The sequence below is a fragment of the Salarias fasciatus genome, chromosome 23, assembly GCF_902148845.1.
Source record: "Salarias fasciatus chromosome 23, fSalaFa1.1, whole genome shotgun sequence".
Taxonomy (NCBI): domain Eukaryota; kingdom Metazoa; phylum Chordata; class Actinopteri; order Blenniiformes; family Blenniidae; genus Salarias; species Salarias fasciatus.
The window spans coordinates 25,413,718-25,434,675 of record NC_043766.1 but is presented as its reverse complement, the minus strand read 5'-3'; the positions used below and the strand labels follow the sequence as shown (position 1 = coordinate 25,434,675).

Sequence of the window (20,958 nt, the reverse complement as noted above, 5' to 3'; positions counted from 1 at the left end):
TTTTTAAATTTTTAATTCTTCCTCAGATAGAGTGCCTGTTTTATTTATTTATTTCACTGTGCTTTACTCAAATGAAAAAAAAAAGGATTATGTCAAAAGTAGGATTAATTTGAAATTGTGCCTAATTTGCTATGGAAATCTTCTTTTCAGGTTATGTGAAACGACACTGAATTGCATTCCATGTATTTGTACGTCTCAGAAATAAGACCCATTTGAACGAGTGGTTGTCCCTGGAGAAAGCTTAATTTCACATCCAAGCATCACATCAAAGGAGATCTGGAGGAGCGCGTGAAGTGCAGCGCCCCCTGCTGGCCCACGTCGTCCGTCCCGTGCAGGACTCACTGCGGAGGATGAGCTCAGCTGACAGTCTGCTGTTATTATGGGCGCCGCCAACACCCAAACACAGTGCGGCACAAGCGCGCGAGTGGTGCTGAGCGTCGCATCTAATGAATGAGCGCTGCGGGAGGAAACATGAGTCACGAATGAGGTCTGCAGGATGTCTTTCAAGGTAAACATGAGCCTTTCTCCATCCACTATTCTCAGCAAGAAGCCCTTACAGGGCCGCGGTGACAGCGCGGAGCGCGGCTGCCTGACTGTGTCTGGAGTGTGCAGCTATTCCCGTTCAGGGCTCATTCAACGATGCGGGGTGTCGAACTGCACGAGACGGCTAAACTTACACTAGACTGGCTGGTATTGGACTCAGATGCATTCATTCAGTATGGCAGTGTGTGTGCGTGCGTGCTCTTATAATACTGTATCGTTCGCCCCTGTGGGCCTTTAACACATTTAGAGGGATGCTGTGCACGTGGATGTGCATGCACGAGGGTGTATGTGTATGTTGAGGAAAGTAGGAAATATAAATCCATCAGACCCATCTCCAGTTAACCCCCCGCCCCCCACAACCCCAAACGAGACTTCCTTTGGAGCATGTAAGAAGTCAAACTATTTACAGTAAGAACAAAAGATGAAAGAAGCATCTGCCCTCGAGGAGAATAGTTTGTTGGGCTACTTAAAGGAGAGCCATACAAACAATACTGCCTTCGGCAGAGCTACATGTACAGAAGACTGAAAGATAGTCTAATTCAAACCCATAGTCACACCAAGGTTTCTGGCTTTTTCACTGCTTTTTAATACTTCACAGATTGTAGTCGAGAACTCATTACTAATCTTTGCTCTTTGCCTTTAAGAACTATTACCTAAGTTTTATATCTGTTAAGATGAATAAAATCCTGACTCACTAAAAGGTTGGCCTTTTCAATTCACCCACGCTGGGTTTATACGAAACTGTAGCCTCCTGGTGAAAGAATGATGTGAATCTCTGCATAGTCTGCGTCGTGATGATGCATTTCAGGTTTATCTGAGCTCTGCCTCTCATTCTTCTTTACAAAAACACACGATCCGCCAATGAGCCAGCACTCTGAGAACCAAGTGGTCTGCTTCACCAAAAGTTCTTTGGTATGATGGAGCCTGGTTGTTAGTAGAATACAGAAAAAAATCTTTATCAATGTGGCATTGTTCCACAAAGAACATACAAAATTAATAAAACATGTTTAAAATACCAGTGAAATGGAATGAAGATTAGATGAACAATATCAAATATTAATATGTACAGGGATGAACGGTCCCTGGTATGGAGTGGAGAATGAAATTAATGGAAAAACACAACAAGCACTATTCCCAAGGTGGTGTTATAGAGTCTTATTGCCTCAGGAATGAAGGATCTCCTGCTCCTCTGTGCTGCACTTTGGTGATACGAGCCTGTTGCTGCAGGTTCTCCTGCTGTTGACCAGAGCCTCATGGAGTCCACCTCCACCCGCACCCCGTCACTGGCCTTTCTGATGAGTCTGTTGAGCCTGTTGGTGTCGGCCGCCCTCCACCTGCTGCCCCATCATGCAACAGCATAGAGGGTCACGCTCACCTCCACAGACCGAACGCCTTCGGCACGGTGCGGCAGATGCTGACGGACCTCAGCGGCCTCAGCAGTCTGTTGGGGTGGGGGTACAGACAGGAGCACAGTCAGTGGTGGGGGGTATAAGGAGGGGGAGGCTGTGAGAGAGGGTGGTTCAGTGATGGGGGTGAACAGCACAGTCCGTATCAAATCTATGTTTAACAGCAAAAACAGATTGAGGTCATTAGCCCTGTCCACAGACCCATCCACCCTTTTATTGGTGGTCTGTCCCATCCACCAGTCTGTTGGTGGTGTGTCAGTCGCTGCTGAATGTTCACACTCTGCTCCAGACCTCACTCGTATTGCTCTGCTGGAGCTTCCTCTCCACCTTCCTCTTCCGAGAGCTTGATAGGTTAAAATGAGGATTTTAAATTCTGTTCTAGATTTCACAGGAAGCTAATGAAGAGAAGCTAATATTGGACTGACGTGATCTCTCCGGCTAGCTCCTGCTAGTTCTCCCTCTGCAGCATTTTGAGTCAGTGGAAGACTTCTTGGGCAGTTATTCAGAACCCCTAATAATATGGAATTACAATTGTCTAGTCTAGAGTAAAAAGTAAACAAGTAACATGGATTAATTTGTCAGCATCGCTCTGAGTCAACATGTTCCTGATTTTAGAGACATTACGTAGGTGGAAGAAAGCTCGTGTTTAAATCATTTGTCGCTGACGTTTTGGGCCAAATTTAATAGCTTCTGTTGTATCTGAGTTCATGAGCAGAAAATTACAGCTCACCCAGGCTTTTATGTCTTCCTAGTTTGAAACATTGATTAGTATCATCTGGTTTCATACATAAATAGAATTCTGTAGCATCTGCATAACTATGGAAGTTAATGGAGTGTTTCTAAATTATATTCCCCACAGGAAGCATGTAAGTATACGGAGCACCGTGAAACCCCATGTTTAACTTCAGTCTGAGCTGAAGAGTCATCATTAGGATCAACAATGTGATATTTATCTCATAAATATGATTGGAAACAGTTTAGTGCTGTTCCTTTGATCCAGATAACATGTCCTAGTCTCCAGAGTAAGATGTTCTGATCAATAGTATCAAATGCAGCACTGAGACACAGTGCGGTGTGTTAAAGCTCGGAGATGTTTGAAACTTGCTGGACTGTGGCCTTTCAATATCCGCTTTCATACTTCTTCTCTTTCTTAACGTAAAACAAGTTTGAGGCCTGTCAAATTTCAGATTGAACAGCTATCTTATTATTTTATTGGTCTTACTGAGCACATTGATAGTTCTTCCACATATTCCCACCAATAAAAGCATTAAATAAATAAATAAATGAATGAATAATTGTGAATTTGTTTTAAAGGAAGACAGGTGACATCTGTAGTTATGCTTAGTTCTTAACATATTGGAGCGTTGCTGTCAAAGCATACCTGTTTGATATTTGATCATGTGGTGATCTTGATTAGTGAAGCTTTTGTGTTTCACACACAGACGCCCTAAAGCTGTGCTTAGCCATGACACCTGCACACTCTGCTGTTGTTACTGTCTAGAGTATAATGCTATAATTGTTGTCTCATGTCAGCATTTTGTCGTGTGTATTTACCCTTCAGAAGGAAACGCCCCTGGCTAATGCTGTGTTTTGGGCAGCGAGGAAGGGGAACCTGGCCCTGCTTCAGCTGCTGCTCAACAGCGGGCGCGTGGACGCCGACTGCAGAGACAGTGTACGGATGCTGCATGTCCTGGCTGCTCAGCTGCACGCTTTAACCATATCCCACCGGTGGTACGAGCACAGAGAGCTTCAAGCCTTACCTCTGTGATGCATGTGTGCGTGCCATTTTACGTTTGACTTTTTTTTTTTTTAAAGGTTTTTGTTTTTTTCTTTCACCGTCATTATAAATGTTGTAAGGTTTCACTGACTCAAAAAAGTTACTGCATTTTTTGGCTTTGTCTTCATAATCTAAGCACATTCTTGACAGTCGGACCAGTAAAACACATTTTTAATTACATTTTTTTTTTTTTTTTTTTGGGTGGGGGGTCTATTTTCACAGTATGGAACAACAGCACTGATGGTGGCGTCGTACAGTGGCCATTATGAGTGTGTCAAAGAACTTATTATGCAAGGAGCTGATATCAACTACCAGAGAGAGGTACAGTATACTTGGAAAATAATCTAGACTTCCTTGTCTTAAAATAGATCCTTCAAGTCTAGTGGAAGTCCCACAGGTTCACTGGATGCAGCCGGGAAGTAATCTAACCAGGGCTTTTGTCAGAGTGGGACTGCTTTAGTGAAAATCTGGGAATCTGGGATTGCCTTTAACAGCCTGGTTTTTCCCTGAAACCATTTGTGGGAATTATGAAAAACTAAGTGGAGGGATTCACTATTAATGTGGTCAATGAAACACACATCTTGAGAACTGTAAGGGTCTTTAAATGTAAAGTTAACTTCAATGCAAAGAGGACCTTGTCTGTCTTCATATAAAGACAACATATGTCAAATGAAAGCACATCATGAGCAGGAGAAGAGTTTCTGTGTGCTTACTGTTGCTTATAAATCATAACAACTGTTAACAATATCTTTCAATTTGAAAAACATCATCCCCCCAAAAAATCAAGTTTATTAATACTTTGCTTTATAGAGTGAATTAAATAAATATGTCAGTTGGTGAGGTTAAGAGTTTTAATGGTCGGATAAATATTTACCTATTCTCAGCACCCTGTTGTTCTCTCCTCTTCAGACTTTGAATTAAGCTGACATTCTGTTATTAGGAAACCCAGGACATCGCTACACCCAGACAGGAAATTCTTTGAAATATGAGCACTTCAGATCACACAAACGATGGGTTTTTTTTACTATTACACTAAATAGCTGAGGAGTGTTTACTGCTGGATGCTTTTTTCCAGTCTGACCTTGTTAATCTGAATTTGACAGCTATTATGTTTAGCAACAGGAAGATATTTTTACTAATTACGATGTAAAGATGCAAAATAGCAAAAAAACAACACATGAACACATATTGTCAGTTTTAAAGTTTTTATATGAAGTAACACTGACAGTAGCTTGTGGCAAGCTGTGCTAAGTTTTTTTTAATCATAATTATATTTTTTTGGGAGGGAAGCACTTTTATTTCACAAACTGTTGAACTGTTCCTCTGAAATAATTTTGCCTTTTATGTTAGACTAAAAGTTTGTATATCATGGTGGTTATACCAGAGCAATACACGGTGTGTTTCGGTGCTGGTTTGGTGGTTTTGATCTGTTACGAGAACATGTAAGAGCAAATGTGCTGATATTCCTAACAAGACTCCTCTGCTATATGTTGATTCACCTATTAAACCTGTTTCAGTCAGTATCAGACAATACAGCACAGGTCAGGAAGGAAACTTTGCTGAAATAGGATATCTGACCTCTATGTCTAGTTTTTGAGACAAAAAAAATTTGAGAGAAGTTTTTTGCAACACCTATTCGAATATTTTTTTTCCCTCTAACTATCTATTAGTAAAATGCAACATGTTGAGCATCTGGGCAGAGTTCACAGTAAATAACAGCAGTGTCTGTTTTCACCCTCCCCTGCAGACAGGTTCTACCGCCCTGTTCTTCGCCTCCCAGCAGGGACACCATGACGTTGTGAAGCTTCTCTTTGAATTCGGTGCCTCTACTGAATTCCAGACAAAGGTATGCCTCTGGTCGGGATGACGTGTCTCATGGCCTTTGTAACGCTGGGTGTGATGCAGCATGCTGCCATGTTATTACTGCTGAGCTGAGATGAATCAATAACATTTCACAAAGTGTGCTATTCACCATGTTTTGTGTGCGTTCTTTTATTTTATTTTTTTATCTCACTCTGTTGCTGAGTAGACCTGCTGCTTCACTATATTGCTGCGTTCTTCTAAATGTTTTTCCCGGCAGGACGGTGGCACAGCTCTCACTGTTGCTTCTCAGTACGGCCACTCCAAAGTGGTTGACACCCTGTTGAAGAATGGAGCCAATGTCCATGATGAGCTAAACGTGAGTCCTCTCTGCATTCTTATCTGCACTCTGTGTGTGGGGGTGATCTCCTCTCATTGTCAGGTACCCCTCGTCGTGCCGTGTTAAGCTTTGCTGTTTGTCAGGTGCATGATGGTTGGTTGCACAGACTGTCCCTGCAGCTGGAATCCAGCCTCTCGGGTTTCTGCTGAGTCAGACATGAATCACTTTGGGCAGGACTGGCATGTGTCTTGAGGCCTGGGGAAACTGCCTGATCGCACAAAAGTGAATTTATAAATAGTGATAATGTTGTCATGCCTTCGTTTTATTCTGTGTGTAGGACAATAAAATAAAACTGATATATATCACAAAATAACCTTTCCTCAATAGACATATGGTTAATAGACTTTTCAATAGATATCATTCGTTTTGCCAGATGATACAAATAGCCAATAAGAGCTCCTTTGCTGAACCAATCATGTGGCTGAAATAGAGAGATGCCAAGTCAGCACACAGCAGCGAGTTGCAGCACATGGTAAATGGACTACACTTGTATAGCGCTTTTTACCCTGCATGACAGAGCCCAAAGCACTTCACACTGCAATATCACATCAACCCATTCACACCATACTGGGTGGTGGTAAGCTACTACTGTAGCCACAGCTGCCCTGGGGCAGACTGACGGAAGCGAGGCTGCCAATCTGCGCCATCGGCCTCTCCGACCACCACCAACCATTCACTCTCACAACTTTCATACTAGGCAAGGTGAGTGAAGTGTCTTGCCCAAGGACACAACGCCAGTTTTACACCTGCGGGAGCAGGGATCGAACCGCCAACCTTCTGGTTATAAGACGACCCGCTCTACCAACTGAGCTACTGTCGCCCACATGTTAAAGTCTGTCCTGCTGCAGTCATGTACTGTACCTCCGCAGCAGCATGACCATCAGTCCCGGGACTCAGCAGCTCAATATCCCCTCCACTGTCCCAGAAGACGAGACGGTGCTCTGCCCAGCGACGCCCGAGTACGAACAGATCACCCAAAACCCAGACAGCCACCCCACCGGTGGCTAAGCTAACAGCCCCAAATGACCCAGCCATGCCTGAACAGACGGACAGGATGGGGCAAGTGGCTGACCCCGCACTGGGACACTGCAGGAAAATTAAAAAACAATCACTGCACACAGTGTGTTTGTCAGGAACCCTTGTCAAGAACATTGAGTTCATTTGCCTCCAACATTGCAGGGACCATCCACGTGACTATTGCTCACACGTACTGTAAAATGTGATCGCGATCCTCAAACGATGTGTTGTGCAGCTCTAGGCTGTGAAAAATCAAAGCTGACATTTTCTTAAAATTCAATATTGAATAATACAATATTGTTTATGTAAATGTGGCTTTTTGCATTAAAATATCAGTTTTAGGAGGTGCTATATTTCCCTATTTTTCTCCTGCCTGCAGCTTCTCTTGCTCTGAGCGAGCCGCTCTGTGGCCACGCTCTCTTCTCACGTTTGATGACAGAAACAACACAGTGATGGACAGAAATTAAACGTTGAAGTGGGCGTGTCTAGCACTTTCAGGTGATGGGTGCAATTTACTGATTGCGCTGTGCAAACAATTGATCTTTAATTAGTGCACATATTCCCTGATTGCACAAATCAACCAAAAGCACTTTTACAGAGGAACGGATGATTTCACCCACCTGACGCTGAGCAGAAAAAACACAATCAGTAGAGAACTCAAGCAAATGTTCTGACCAAAAGTCCTACCCCTCCAGAGTTGTGTAACAGGCAGGAGGTCCAACATATGGTCTGTGGGCCAAACCCGGGATGCCAGAGGGTCTGGTGCGGCCTGTGAGATGACTGCATCCTCATGCTAAATACAGTGAAATGTCTCTTTCAATCCTGCTGCAACAAAAAAATGCAACAATAGTAGTGAATGAAGAATTGAAAGTAATAAAACACCAGTTTGATTTAAACGGATTGATCCTAAATGCCAAAAAACTAATTTTATGTTGTTTAATAATAAAAAGGAAAAAGTGAAAGTAAAACTCGAAATAGATGGAGTTGAAATTCATCGTGTAACAGAAACAAAATTCTTAGGAGTGATGATTGATGACGATCTAAAGTGGAAATCTCACATTAATTACACCAAAGGGAAAATTGGGAAAGCCATTTCTGTGTTACACAGTTTTTTCTGAACAGTTGTGCTTTGTTAACATTGTATTTTACCGTATCTCATGTATTGTGTTGAAGTGTGGGGTACGACATGTAAAACTTATTTACAGACAATTGTCATTCTACAAAAAAGGGCTTTAAGAATAATTACAAATAGTCATTATCGAGAGCCGTCTAATCCATTATTTATTAAACTGAAAGTTTTGAAATTTCCTGATATTGTTGATTTAAGTATCCTAAAAATAATGTATAAGGTAAAGTGGAATTCATTGCCTGTAAACCTACAGAATATATTTGAAATAAGAACTAGTATATACAGTCTTAAAGGAATAGACGTGTTCAAAAAACCCAGATTCAGAACCAAAATCAAAGAAAGACGCTTTGCGGTGAAAGGAGTGAACTTATGGAATACTCTGAAACAGGAAATCGAAGAGTGCAAAACAATTATGACATTTAAGAAACATATAAAAAATTCCACATTGGATGAATATGAAAATGAAAACTAAGTTGTTGCGTGTGAAACATTTGATTTAGTGAATATGAGTTTTTGAGTATTGTTAATTTGTATTAGTTCAAATAATTTGTATGTAAAGGGGCAGATATAATAAGATTGTTCTTCTTTCTGCTCCTTTTCTTTCGTTTGTTTTGTGTCTAGACTGATGACATTGATGTATTTTCATCTTTTTTGTTTTTGTTTTTGTGTTGTTTTAAACGAAAGAAACAAATAAACTAAACTAAACTTAACTAAACAATGACTAAACACAAAGTTTAGAATTGTCATGATGTTGAAATTGTGCTTATTTAAAAATACTAGCTTTTCATGCACGTGTTCTATTTATTTACATTAAAACAGGACATTGGGATTCAGTATGTGTACTTTTGTGCTGTCACAATAATGTGCTCAGCACTGTCTAGTTTCTCCTTGAACTAAAATGAGTCTGACACAGCTGACTTAAACCCTACGAACATGTTTTGATTTTAGCATGCCATTTTTTTCACTGTTTTTCTGTAGAATTCACACATTTCATATGTTCAGCTGTTGTTAAAAGTGCCTGTGTTGTAGTTTCTTAGTCACTTTCATCCTTTCATAGTATTTGTGTTTAAACTTTATTGAGAAAAATGTACAGTATATGAAGTGTGTGTCTTATGTTGCTATTTTGATAAAAAATATCGAAATATGAATTTTATGCCATGTCGCCCTGTGGCATGTGTGTGTAAGATGACTCTTCTGTTCCAGGATGGTGCAAGTCCTCTTTTCCTCGCTGCCCAAGAAGGTCATGTGACTGTGATTCGCCAACTGTTGGCGTCTGGCGCCAAAGTCAACCAAATGAGGGAGGTACTGTCTGAAGGTGTTTTTCATCTCTTAAGTGAACAGCTCAACATATTCCTACATCAAGTTTTTAATAGCTGTTTTTCTTGCCCTTTTTTTTTTCTTCTTGTCTCTACAATCCCCTCCCATGTGTTTCCCAGGATGGCACTGCCCCCCTGTGGATCGCAGCTCAGATGGGTCACAGTGAGGTGGTGAAGGTGCTACTCTTACGCGGCGCAGATCGAGACGCTGACAGACAAGTACGCGAATCTTCTGCGCCAATAAACACTGTAAAGGCGTAAATCGTGGAATCAGTTGTTCCCCGTGAAATACCAGTGAACTCTTTCACACTAACCAAGAGTATCTCTGTGACTTTTCAAGGATGGATCGACTGCGTTATTTAAAGCTGCTTTTAAAGGACACAACAGTGTTATTGAAGAACTTCTCAAGTTTTCTCCATCACTTGGCATTCTCAAGGTCAAACATTTACTGTTGTTCTACCTATACGTATATTGTTCTATACATGCATTGTTATAGATCATAAAATTTTTGCTTTGTTTTTTTGTTTTTTTGCAGTGAGAATGAATGCAGGAATGTTTCATATTTTTTTACATTTGCATTTTCATGTCTAGAACGGCTCCACCGCCCTTCATGCTGCAGTTATGGGTGGAAATCTTCGAACAGTTACGCTGCTGCTCGGGGCCCATGCAGACCCAATGCTGCCCAACAAGGTAAAACACCTGAACTAGAAGTTGAGGTGAGGTGATTATCAGACAAAAAAATTACAAAATAGTCTAAGTTTTTCTTGTATTTACTGTTTCTTATTTCACAGAATAATGAACTCCCGGCAGATCTCACAAAGAATGATCGCATCCTAAATGTATTACGTCCCAAAATATTGAATGGGAGCAGCTGATGATGACAGAGATCAATGCTTCATGCCTGCGCCTAACACACTGGTGGGAAAACAAAGCATCAACCGTGACGAGCCATTTTGAAGCCGAACTTAGCAATTTGGAGTCAGCATTCCAGATATCGACAATGTCGTCATGATTATTCAAAACAGCAACTATCCCTGTCTTTAGTTCAGCTATGACCAGTCAAAACAGTAGTTATGGGTACCTCAAGCATTAGTATAACTTGCACAATTAATGTGAGTGAGTGAGTGAATGAGTGAACGAACGAGCAACAAAAAAAGCAATGTATTATTTAGTAAATCAGGCCTGCAGTGTCAAACATCCCATCGTATATGTGAACTTTGCGCTGACATGGCAGAGGACTGACTTTCATACCACAGTAATGGTGTTCCTGCCTTCGACATGCCGCAGCTTCTCATATAACATCAGCCATCACCAACATCTTGAAGCCTGATGAAAACTGTAACTCTAGATTCAAATAAGATTTAATCAATATAGCATATTTGCATTATTACCAGCAGCAAATACATGAATGAATCTCCCTTCTGAGACACTTCTGAATAAATAGCATTGCAAGATCTGTATAACTTCATACTAAAAAGTGATGACTGTGAGTCCTCTTAACTAACCATTGCATTCTCAAGAGAGTAAAATTTATTTCTAGGATAATGTACAGCTTTTCCTTTATGGGGGATAACAATATCATATGTAGCAGGAAAGCAAAATGTGGATATCTGCAGAGACATAAAGTAACAGAACGAATACTTGGTTACTGTGGACAAGCAGATTTTCAGGTGTCAAAAATATTTTATTTTTTAATGACTTTGCACTTTGACTTGGAACATTTCATTACAAATATCTGTTGTTTTTTTTAAACTTCATTGTGTCTTGTTTCAACCTTTACGGCAGATGGCTCGAGACAGGAGATGTAATAACTGATTTGCACACACTATCACTCTCTCTATATTATGACATGTTTTACTTCATGGTGACAAACAATTTTGAAACAATGGTTATATATTTGTGTGTGTGGGCATATGCACACCATCTTCAAAAGAGAGTCATGTTTTAATGAAGTTAAACATTGATTTCTGTTTTTGCTTCTGTACGGAGATACATCGCAGGACCTGTTACTTTGTTACTTTAGCTTGAGTACAAAAGTTGAGTAAGTTCTTCTACTTTTGCCAGTCCATTTTTTCCTGTGAAATGCCTGCATTTCTAATTTGGTTGAGAACGTAAGACTTCTTCTGGAAATCTGTAACTGGAACTATATTCAGCATAATGAGACAGCAGATTTGTAGTTGAACAAAGTCTATACACATGAACAACACCAATGTCTTAATTTGTTTAACTGAGAATGACAATTTGCTTATGTGAAATGTTGCTTTAGAACAGGAAGAAGTGATATACAAGTGTCTGTGATTTACATTTACACTCAGTTCAACTGTTAAGTGTATAAATGTCTTGCTGTTCAGACTACTCATATGCACCCTGTACTTTACTTGGAGCTTGCTCTTGATTGCAGCTGGAGCCAAACTGTCACATGCTGAACAATCCTTGACTCAGTTTAGTGTCAAACATACTGCATCAAAATGCCATGTACATCATCTTCTTTATCCTGTTATTCTGGTTGTATGTGATTTGTTTGTTTGTTTTTTACCCAAAGTATTATTTTTTTGCCTTTTTAATATAAGTAATAAAGTTTAATTTTCTTTTTTTCTAATATGCACGAGTGTCCGTGTGCATGTTTGTTGTGGAAGGTTATGAAGACTGTGGTTTGTTTGTTTGTTTGTTTGTTTTTCAAAATAATATTTACACTGGCATAATAAAGTTATAACATGGCATTTCATATTGAAGAAATACTATGATTCATTGTTTATTATGATCAATTCTCACAGGAGGTCAGTATTATGTCATACCTGTAACTCATTTATCCTCTGGATTCAAATCTATTGCTTCAGTTCTTCAAAGCGTTTGTGAAGCAATCTGTTCGGATTGTTTGAATTTAAATAGGGTCAAAGTACTATTTAGAACAAAATGAATGAATGAATGAGCTCACCTGCTGTGACGATGGTGTGACGTCACCGAACATTGCGGAAGTGACAGGTGAGAATTGGTTGACGCGGAAGTGACAGCAAATAAACAAAACTTTGAGGATGTTTCCTGGCAAGAGTCGCTTGGGAGTGAAGAGTGTATAGATATTCATCCAGGAGAGTTAAAAACGTTTCTTATTCCTTCAGGCTTTGCTTAACCGTCGCTCCAGCACCCGATGGCCTCCGCTAACCTACAAGTGAGTGACAAATAGTACTGAATCAATTCAAGACTCACAGCAAGATAAAAATGTTTTTAAAATTCATTCAGCAACCACGTATTGCACTTCTTTTTTCTTATTGTAAACGGCTGACTCTCTTAAAGAAGTAAGAAAACTGACACGTATGTAATAAACGCGGACATTATAATGATTAGTAAAAGGATTGGCAAGTATTACATCACCTGTCATGTTTCACTAAGAGAGAAACTTGAAGTAAAACTTGTTTGATTTGGATAAATACATCTAATTGATTTTTATGTTCATTTATTTATTGTAATCTGATACATTTATCCAAGTTCTTCTCTACATATATTGTACTTTTAGGCTATTTCGACTGCTTTAATTTCAACTAAGTGGCATCTCAGAGGATAAAATTGCCTTTATTGGAACTGATCTGAAGAAAACTCGGATAACGTGTTGATCTCAGGGGTGCTTTTTCATTTGCAGTCAAGAAAACACCACGACAAACCCGTTAACAAGTAAAATGCACAATTAAGTAAGTCAGACGCAGAAACAGACATGGGAAAACATGACTTAAAAATCTGCAACTAAATTCTGTTGTATTCTATTCATACGTACTTTTTTGAATGTTGTGGAAAAAACATTTCAATTCATTATGGACTACAAATGCAACATATTGTGACTGAAGTTGTAACATGTCAATATGATGGGACAATTAAGATAAACAATTTGCTTTTAAATTGGGGTTCACACAATTACCTTAAAATTTGGCTATATGCCCATTTACAACTGTCGTTTAAAAAATTCATATGTAGTGGAACTTCTTCATATGCAGCAGCCAAGCCATTTCAAAATATTTTATTCATCTTATATCCAGTTTCGTTCAGTTTACACCAGTTAACCTCTCCTGCGTGTTTTTGAAGTGTGGGGGAAAAAAAACTGAAGTACAGAGAAAACTCATGCATGCACAGGAAGAACATGCAGAAACCTCACAGAAAGGAGGCCCACTACCTCCTCCTCACTCCACCACCACAGTACCGTGCTACTGTACAATTTGTGTGTCCACTTTGATAAGTTAGAGCAGGTTTTTACACAAGCTTCAGCATTAGTGACAAATAGAGAATATAAATACATACTTTGAACCTTCAAGCAAATTGTGTTAATGGTGTGAAGAGGTAACAGTGGTGAGTCACAGGATAGTGAGTCTCTGTTGAAGTTATTTCTTTTGATTTGAATTGAATCCCTTAAACTACTTTGCTGAAAATTCTGTTGCTCTCACTTTTTGTTTTAACAACACTTTGTTTAATTTGCACTCTTAAGAGTTTTGTTATAATTTGTGACTTTACTGGGGATTACATAATCCTGTTATTATCAATCTCCCTATGTATTTTAGTACATTTTTTCTTAAAGGATCCCATTTTTAGCATCTCATCTCTTTCTGAATACTTTTTTTTGTTGATAATGTTCATTAATGGCTACTTATTAGTCACACTAAGATTTTCATTATTTGAGATCTGCATTTTCAATGTTTCTGTCACAGAAAGCTGTTGATCTGGCCAGCAAAGCTTCAATAGAAGACAAAGCCAAGAACTACGAGGAGGCTCTGAGATGTTATCAGCATGCAGTGGAATACTTTCTTCATGTTGTCAAATGTGAGTAACGTGGCTCATAGTTGTGATTGTGGTTTTTGAACTCCATTTCCACTTTACTCAGCACCACTATTGGACTCCTTTTTAAAAATAAATAAATAAATAAAATGTCTTGTCATTGCAGATGAAGCAATGGGCGAAAGAGCAAAGCAGTCCATCAGGGCCAAGTGTCTCGACTACCTGGACAGAGCGGAACAGTTGAAGGATTATCTGAAGAAGAAGGAGAACAGTCCTCCAGCCAAACCTGTGAAAGTGTCTGGTGACAAAGGGTGAGAGTAATCCATTCATCCGCAACAAAAGTTAGGATACAGTTAGTGATGGCTGCCATGGCAGATTGCATCCACATAGTTTTTTTTTTTTCTTTGAGGTTCAAATGACTTCCTTATATACAATGTTATCATTAAGTATTAATTGCAGAAAGTGTTCGATTTTAGGTTAATAAATCAATATTATTAACTGTAAGAGTCAAACACAGCTCAGTTTAATAGCGATTATGCTGGACCAGTAAAATGATCTCATGATCATTCCAGAATATTCTAAAAATCATCACTTTTTTTCAAACCTGGAATTTCTTTACAAAAAAAAATACTTGCTGTCTGAAATCATACCGTCCATCCATCGATTTATCTTGTGTACCACCAGCTTACTATGGATGAGGGCAGGATACACCGCTCTCATCATGCATGTTTTCACAAACTCACTTTTAACGCGTGGATTTGATTCTAACATTGTTTTCTTAGCAATAAGCTTTTTATTCCACATCAGTGCCTCCCAAGAATCAAAGACTCTGCTCTTCAGTTATTTACCTCAGTTTTGCCTATTGCATGCCTGGCTCTTAAATGGAATTATAGTCAGTAGACTGGTTTATTGCAGTTTTTGTCTAAAAGATAAAGACATGACTTTTAAATAGTGGAACACCTTTGTGCAGATTATCCATCATTAAAATACCCAAATTGGGTTCAGTTATGCTTGCTCCATGAGCTTCATACCTTTGATGAAAAAAGGGCGCTGGCTGGAGCTCCACTGTTTCATATGTTGATACATTTCTAGATTTACCCTCAATTAGCCTAACAATTTAACATGGAATTACTCAGAACAGAAACGTCTGTAATGCAGGGTGACTTTCTCCATAGGTGGATATAAATGCAACCCTGCAAGTTCTTCACGCCATTTAAAACATTTCTTGTCGTCATGTGATGAAGAGAAGTGAATGAATGCACTGGAGGAAAAAAAATCTCTTATCATACATGGATTTTTTTTCCCCCTGCACAATAAATCCCTTTGGTCATGTAAAGGTGGCAAAGCATTTACAATATCTGTGAATGCAAATGCTTTTCTTTCCCTGCAGTGCTACACCGAAGCGTGACGATGTGGCATGCAGTTCTTACTGTAGGCATTATTGCACCAACAGCAGCTGGCTGCTTTAAAAGAACAACAAGCATCTGCCCACAAGCTACTTTTAACTCATAGTTTTTTTCTGTGTACTTCAGAGATGCTTTGTTTCTGAAGCTCAGTAATTCATCTATTTTGCACCTCAATGAGCCTTTTTATTCGGTTTTACTGCACACACATGAAGACGGTCTGGAAGTGTGACCAGAGGCAGCGCTTCTGGCGGAGTGAGAGGGGTCAGTCATCATCACCCCACCCTGAGTCTCTCGGGGAACCTGGTGGAGTGGGGACCAGGCCCTTGATCCTTTAGATGCTGCTTATGTCAGTATCCATAGTCTGAACCCCCAATATACACATACTCCCATCCTCCCACACAGAAGAACACACCACACAAACAACCGCACACACTCACATCTCTAATTATTTCACCATTGAGCATGCTCACACACTATATGAAACTATGAAATACAAAATACCTCTGATGCATCTTATTTAAATAAGTGGCCTCCAGTTCACGTTTATTTATTTTATAATAGTGGAAAACCAACCTTTGCCATAAATTAGTATTTTTTTTTTGTATCAAAACATCCTGAAAATGTGTATGGGAAAGTGTTATTCTTCCAAAATTAGAAAAAAAACATACTATTTTTTTCATTAGAAATGTAATAAGTCCATAAATGTCCTGTTTTCATCTGATACCAGGAGTGAAAGCGATGAAGGGGAAGACTCAGAGAAAAAAAAGTTCCAAAATCAACTCTCAGGTGAGGGAATCTGTGCTGCATTTCAATTCATATGATAATAAATGTCTCGTGGCTGTAAAGTGTTTGATAAACACGTCGCTCTCACAGGTGCCATTGTTATGGAAAAGCCAAACATCAAATGGAATGATGTCGCTGGACTTGAGGGAGCCAAAGAAGCCTTAAAAGAAGCTGTCATCCTGCCCATCAAATTTCCTCACCTGTTCACAGGTGTTAAAAACAAAAGCCATATTTTGCACTTCTGGAAATTGCTGTGATTTTTGTTGTTGTTGTTGTTGTTGTTAAGGCAATGCATGTTTCTGTGCAGGAAAGCGAACCCCTTGGAGAGGAATCCTGCTGTTTGGGCCGCCGGGAACAGGAAAATCCTACCTGGCAAAGGCAGTGGCCACAGAAGCAAATAACTCCACCTTCTTCTCCATCTCCTCCTCTGACCTGGTGTCAAAGTGGCTGGGGGAAAGTGAAAAGTGAGATTACACTTTTTCAAACGATGATCAAGTCAGGGATAAACAAAACTGAACAAAAATTTGACAACATAAACACTTTCTTTCTTCCGCTAGGTTGGTGAAAAACCTGTTCAATTTGGCTCGAGAACACAAGCCGTCCATCATTTTCATAGATGAGATTGATTCCCTGTGTGGCTCGAGGAGCGAGAATGAGAGCGAGGCGGCTCGCAGGATCAAGACGGAGTTCCTCGTCCAGATGCAGGGTGAGCAGGAGGAGAAACCATAAAATCCGAGGTCACAGCTCTGAAGCTGCAGATCAAGAATTATCACCCTCATGCTCCAGAAGGTGAAAAACACTTTATTCATCCATTCATGGAGGCACCTTCAGCCAAGTCAGGCTCTTTGGGTGTTGTTGCTGATCTCAGCTAAAAATGGGTGAGAAGAAGGTCTCCAGTCCGACACAGAGAGGCCGACAGCCACACACATTCATGTCTTCACATAACGCAAGCAAAGCTAAAATTCTAAACATCATGTTTGAGTGTCAGGTTTTAATTTAAATTGCTCCTCGTACTGAATGGAAAGAAGACTTATACTTAACACTGAAACACAGTTTTTAATGGCAATTTTTCAAAGCCAAATAAGGGTCTTTAATCACACTCATTTAAATAAATAGCCCCAGAGAGAAACAACATTGCTATAATATGCCTATATTTTCATCTCGAGGGTGAATACTGTGAATTTTCAGGCCCATAATAATTGTGTTCTAATTAGCACTGAACTGACTGCACATTATTTCTTGCATGTGTTGCTTAGATAGATGTTGCATTATTGTGGAAGAAATGCTGTGGAAATTTATCTACTTATGCTTCATGCTTTTTGCTAATAGGTTATTTTAAAATTCATGTCAGTAGACCAGCTGTGATCGACTGTACAGCACAATAATTTTGCTGGAAGATATGCACGTTATTTTCATGTTCGTCTGGATGCATATTACCCACTTTGTTACCATTAGCCCACAGACATATTGATTTATACAGTTTCAGGATTAAATATTTAGTTATTTAAATATTTATTTATTTATTTATTTATTCGAGGGAAATTTAACTGTCTCATATTTTAGTGAGGTTTGAGATTTTATAATTGCTTGTACCCCAGAAGACTTAATGGTTTATAAGTGGGCCTGGATGTATTGCGTTTGGGAATGGCTGATCAGAGATTTTCAAAGTGTGGCACGAGCGCCCCTTAGTGGTACAAGGTAGGAAGTCACGCATACTTTTGGAAAATTAAGCTCATGTTAAAATATATTCTTCTGAAATCCTGTAGCACTCTTAATACAGCTATACAAAATTTAAATCAGCATACATATAAACTTTCCTTTATTTAATCAAGATTATCTTTTATTCCCAGTGATCTTGATTGCCTCTTTTTTCTTTTTGTCCAAGTTTTTACTTGGTCAGCTTCACAGTTTTGAAGGTGATACACACTGTCAAAAGACATTTGATCAGTTAATCTAGAATACTCCAAAACGTCCACAAAGTAAGAAAATAGAGTTCTGCACCCTTATTTCAGTCGTATTTGCCACCCTAGACTTCCACTATTATAAACACAGACCAGGATCGGTAGCGCGGCACACGTTTTCAGCCAACATGGTCAGAAACACAGAGTAATATGGAATGACTGCCAAGCTGAACGCACGCTACTTTTAAATCAGACCTTAAAATATTACTTACTCAGGCTTTCTAGTAAACAACAGATGTAACTTAATGTAAAAGCTTTATTAAATGTGATGAAATTAGTTTTGCCCTATTTTGTGCCTTACTTGATTGCTTTGTTTAATGTGTTTCTGTTTGTTTTATGGTTTTGTGCATAATTTGGTGCCTTTATAGCACTATGAATTCAGTCCATAGAGTCGTTACAGTGTTTCATCTGGTCCACTGCGAGGTGTGCCAACAAATATTCACTTGAATAATAATGAAGAAATTGTCACACTGATTGCAGATCAGTTTACTTGTGATTGATAAATGAACTCAGCAGGTTGTATTTCTCTTTTCATTTTAGGTGTTGGCAATAACAATGACGGGATTCTGGTTCTGGGAGCAACAAATATACCCTGGACACTGGATTCAGCTATCAGGAGAAGGTTATCTATAATCATGGCTTTCTGATCATCTCTCATTAAATAAAGTTGTTTTTCGTCATACTTTAAATGATAATCATCAGAATTTAAGATTTAAAAAACAGCTTATGTTAAATTTCCCTTTTTTTTTTTTTTTTTGTTCTGTTTTAGATTTGAAAAGCGCATCTACATTCCCCTTCCAGAGGAGCTTGCGCGCTCCTTTATGTTCAAACTCCATCTCGGCTCCACCCCAAGCAGCCTGACGGAGGCCGACTTTGTTGCTCTGGGAAGAAAGACGGACGGCTACTCTGGAGCCGACATCAGTATAATTGTGAGGGACGCCCTCATGCAGCCCGTCAGGAAGGTTCAGTCAGCCACTCACTTCAAAAAGGTAAAATCACCTTTACCTGTGCAGGGCTGCCTGTACTTCTCAAGTTCAACTACACACACACACACACACACACACACACACACACACACACACACACACACACACACACACACACACACACACACACACACACACACACACAAAACCATGTAAAATTTAGATTGATGGGAAACATTAACTTGAATAAATCCCTCATATTTCTTCAGTGTGTGAAATCCCGGCAGTAGCGGGAAACTGCAGACACGACAGTCTGTCCATCTGCAGCACCTGGAGCAAATCACAGCTTGAATTCAGTTTTAGCAGTGACCAACTGGTAGTAGACTGAAAAGGCAGACTGTAGTCTCACACTGTAGTCAGTGTCGCCTTACTTGATGCTTTAACTTTCTGTCATCTGCTCACCTGGATGAAGGTCCGAGGGTCACTGTGGAGTAATCCAGGCGCCGTTGTTGAAGACATGCTGACGCCCTGCTCACCCTCGGATCCCAACGCCATTGAAATGACCTGGGTGGACGTTCCCGGGGAGAAACTTCTGGAACCAGTTGTGTGTATGGTGAGGAAAGACTGAGCCCAGTCACATCCCTCTGTGCTATTGGTCTGCTCTCACCTGCCTGATATCGCCCGTACAGGACGACATGCTGAGGTCTCTGGCAAACAACAAGCCCACCGTGAATGAGCAGGACCTGGACAAGCTGAAGAAGTTCACCGAAGACTTTGGTCAAGAAGGTTAATGGTAGTAAGACTTCACTCATACACCTAGGACTTCTACTGAAAGATTTACTCTCTGCTTTTCTGTTTCTGTTTGATTAATGTGAAAATCTGTAAACACATTCCCATAAGACGTCACTGGAGCCCAGAGTTTATATCTTGACTAAAACGAACCAATTAAAATCTACATTTTTAAACACTTTCATGTTTTCATGCAGAGAATCTCCTGTTTACATCTATTTTAATGATTTTTTTTTTATTTCTGTTACTCAATACATTATTTCATAATCTTTTTTATTAAAATCATAAATTAAATATATATAAAATCTGCGATGTATGACTGTCACTGTTTGAAGGGAGAAAGTGTACAGATGGTGATGGACAAATAGAAGCACCTTTCCAATATACCGCTTGTAGTCTAACGTGTCGAAATGTCACAGTCTGCGCCTATAAATATGGGTTCATGCAATAATTATTTCAAATCCTTACAGTTGTTCATACAAAAAAAGAAACTTTTCCTGATCATCTTGTTTCACTCCAGGTTGACATTGTTTATTTTTATTGCGAGTTTCCCAGGGTTTAATGGGAGTAAAATGTAAATGATGTGCAAAAATGCTTTTGGAAATATTTCAAATTTTCTACTAAAGTAAACAAAAAGATTTTTGCTGAAATCAGTCAAATTCTTTTTGTGATTTAGTCACACTTTAGAAATTAGGTCATTTATTAAACTTAAGTTTCCAAGTTTTTTCTCATGGTTTATGGATTTCTTGGCTTTTTGTTCAAATTCTAATTATTTTAGATCATGTCAATTAAAAAATTTTTAAAAGTCATTCACACGTTTTTCTGTTTTGCTGCTTCAAATGCACTTGATATGTTCTGTGAACAAAAGTCTGGGGGATGAATAAAGAAAACAAGAAAACATGGGTTTTTAACTTGTGAATATATTTATTTGTTAAAATACATCTCTTAAG

General features: G+C 39.3%; 2 protein-coding genes and 1 long non-coding RNA gene across 3 annotated transcripts; 2 read left to right on the top strand and 1 right to left on the bottom strand.

Annotated features, from left to right (window-relative positions):
- The first annotated feature begins 335 nt into the window (after positions 1-335).
- On the top strand, positions 336-10,419 carry ankrd29 (ankyrin repeat domain 29). The gene is given in 11 exon segments (XM_030083114.1): positions 336-489; positions 492-508; positions 3,511-3,621; positions 3,949-4,047; positions 5,474-5,572; positions 5,807-5,905; positions 9,276-9,374; positions 9,509-9,607; positions 9,729-9,824; positions 9,980-10,078; positions 10,180-10,419. Coding segments are annotated over 11 exon segments (945 nt in total). The 5' UTR covers positions 336-446; the 3' UTR covers positions 10,264-10,419.
- LOC115381623 (uncharacterized) lies at positions 2,711-19,434 on the bottom strand. Its single transcript, XR_003930438.1, has 3 exons — positions 19,424-19,434; positions 4,808-4,816; positions 2,711-2,788 (listed from the first exon to the last, which is right to left on the bottom strand). It is a non-coding gene; the product is annotated as an uncharacterized LOC115381623 (long non-coding RNA).
- Positions 12,361-20,910, top strand: LOC115381619 (vacuolar protein sorting-associated protein 4B-like). Its single transcript, XM_030083113.1, has 11 exons — positions 12,361-12,554; positions 14,077-14,188; positions 14,310-14,454; positions 16,277-16,335; positions 16,423-16,542; positions 16,640-16,796; positions 16,890-17,038; positions 18,834-18,915; positions 19,063-19,282; positions 19,692-19,832; positions 19,909-20,910. The coding sequence occupies exons 1-11, from the start codon at positions 12,534-12,536 to the stop codon at positions 20,008-20,010; spliced, it is 1,308 nt and encodes a 435-aa protein (XP_029938973.1). The 5' UTR covers positions 12,361-12,533; the 3' UTR covers positions 20,011-20,910.
- Positions 20,911-20,958: the final 48 nt, after the last annotated feature.

What these genes read in the sequence shown, in the direction of transcription:
- LOC115381619 (XM_030083113.1), top strand. Translation starts at nt 12,534, where the DNA reads ATGGCCTCCGCTAACCTACAA. An exon ending in ATTTCCTCACCTGTTCACAG is followed by an intron (nt 16,543 to 16,639) that starts GTGTTAAAAACA and finishes GTTTCTGTGCAG; the next exon opens with GAAAGCGAACCCCTTGGAGA. An exon ending in TGGCTGGGGGAAAGTGAAAA is followed by an intron (nt 16,797 to 16,889) that starts GTGAGATTACAC and finishes TTCTTCCGCTAG; the next exon opens with GTTGGTGAAAAACCTGTTCA.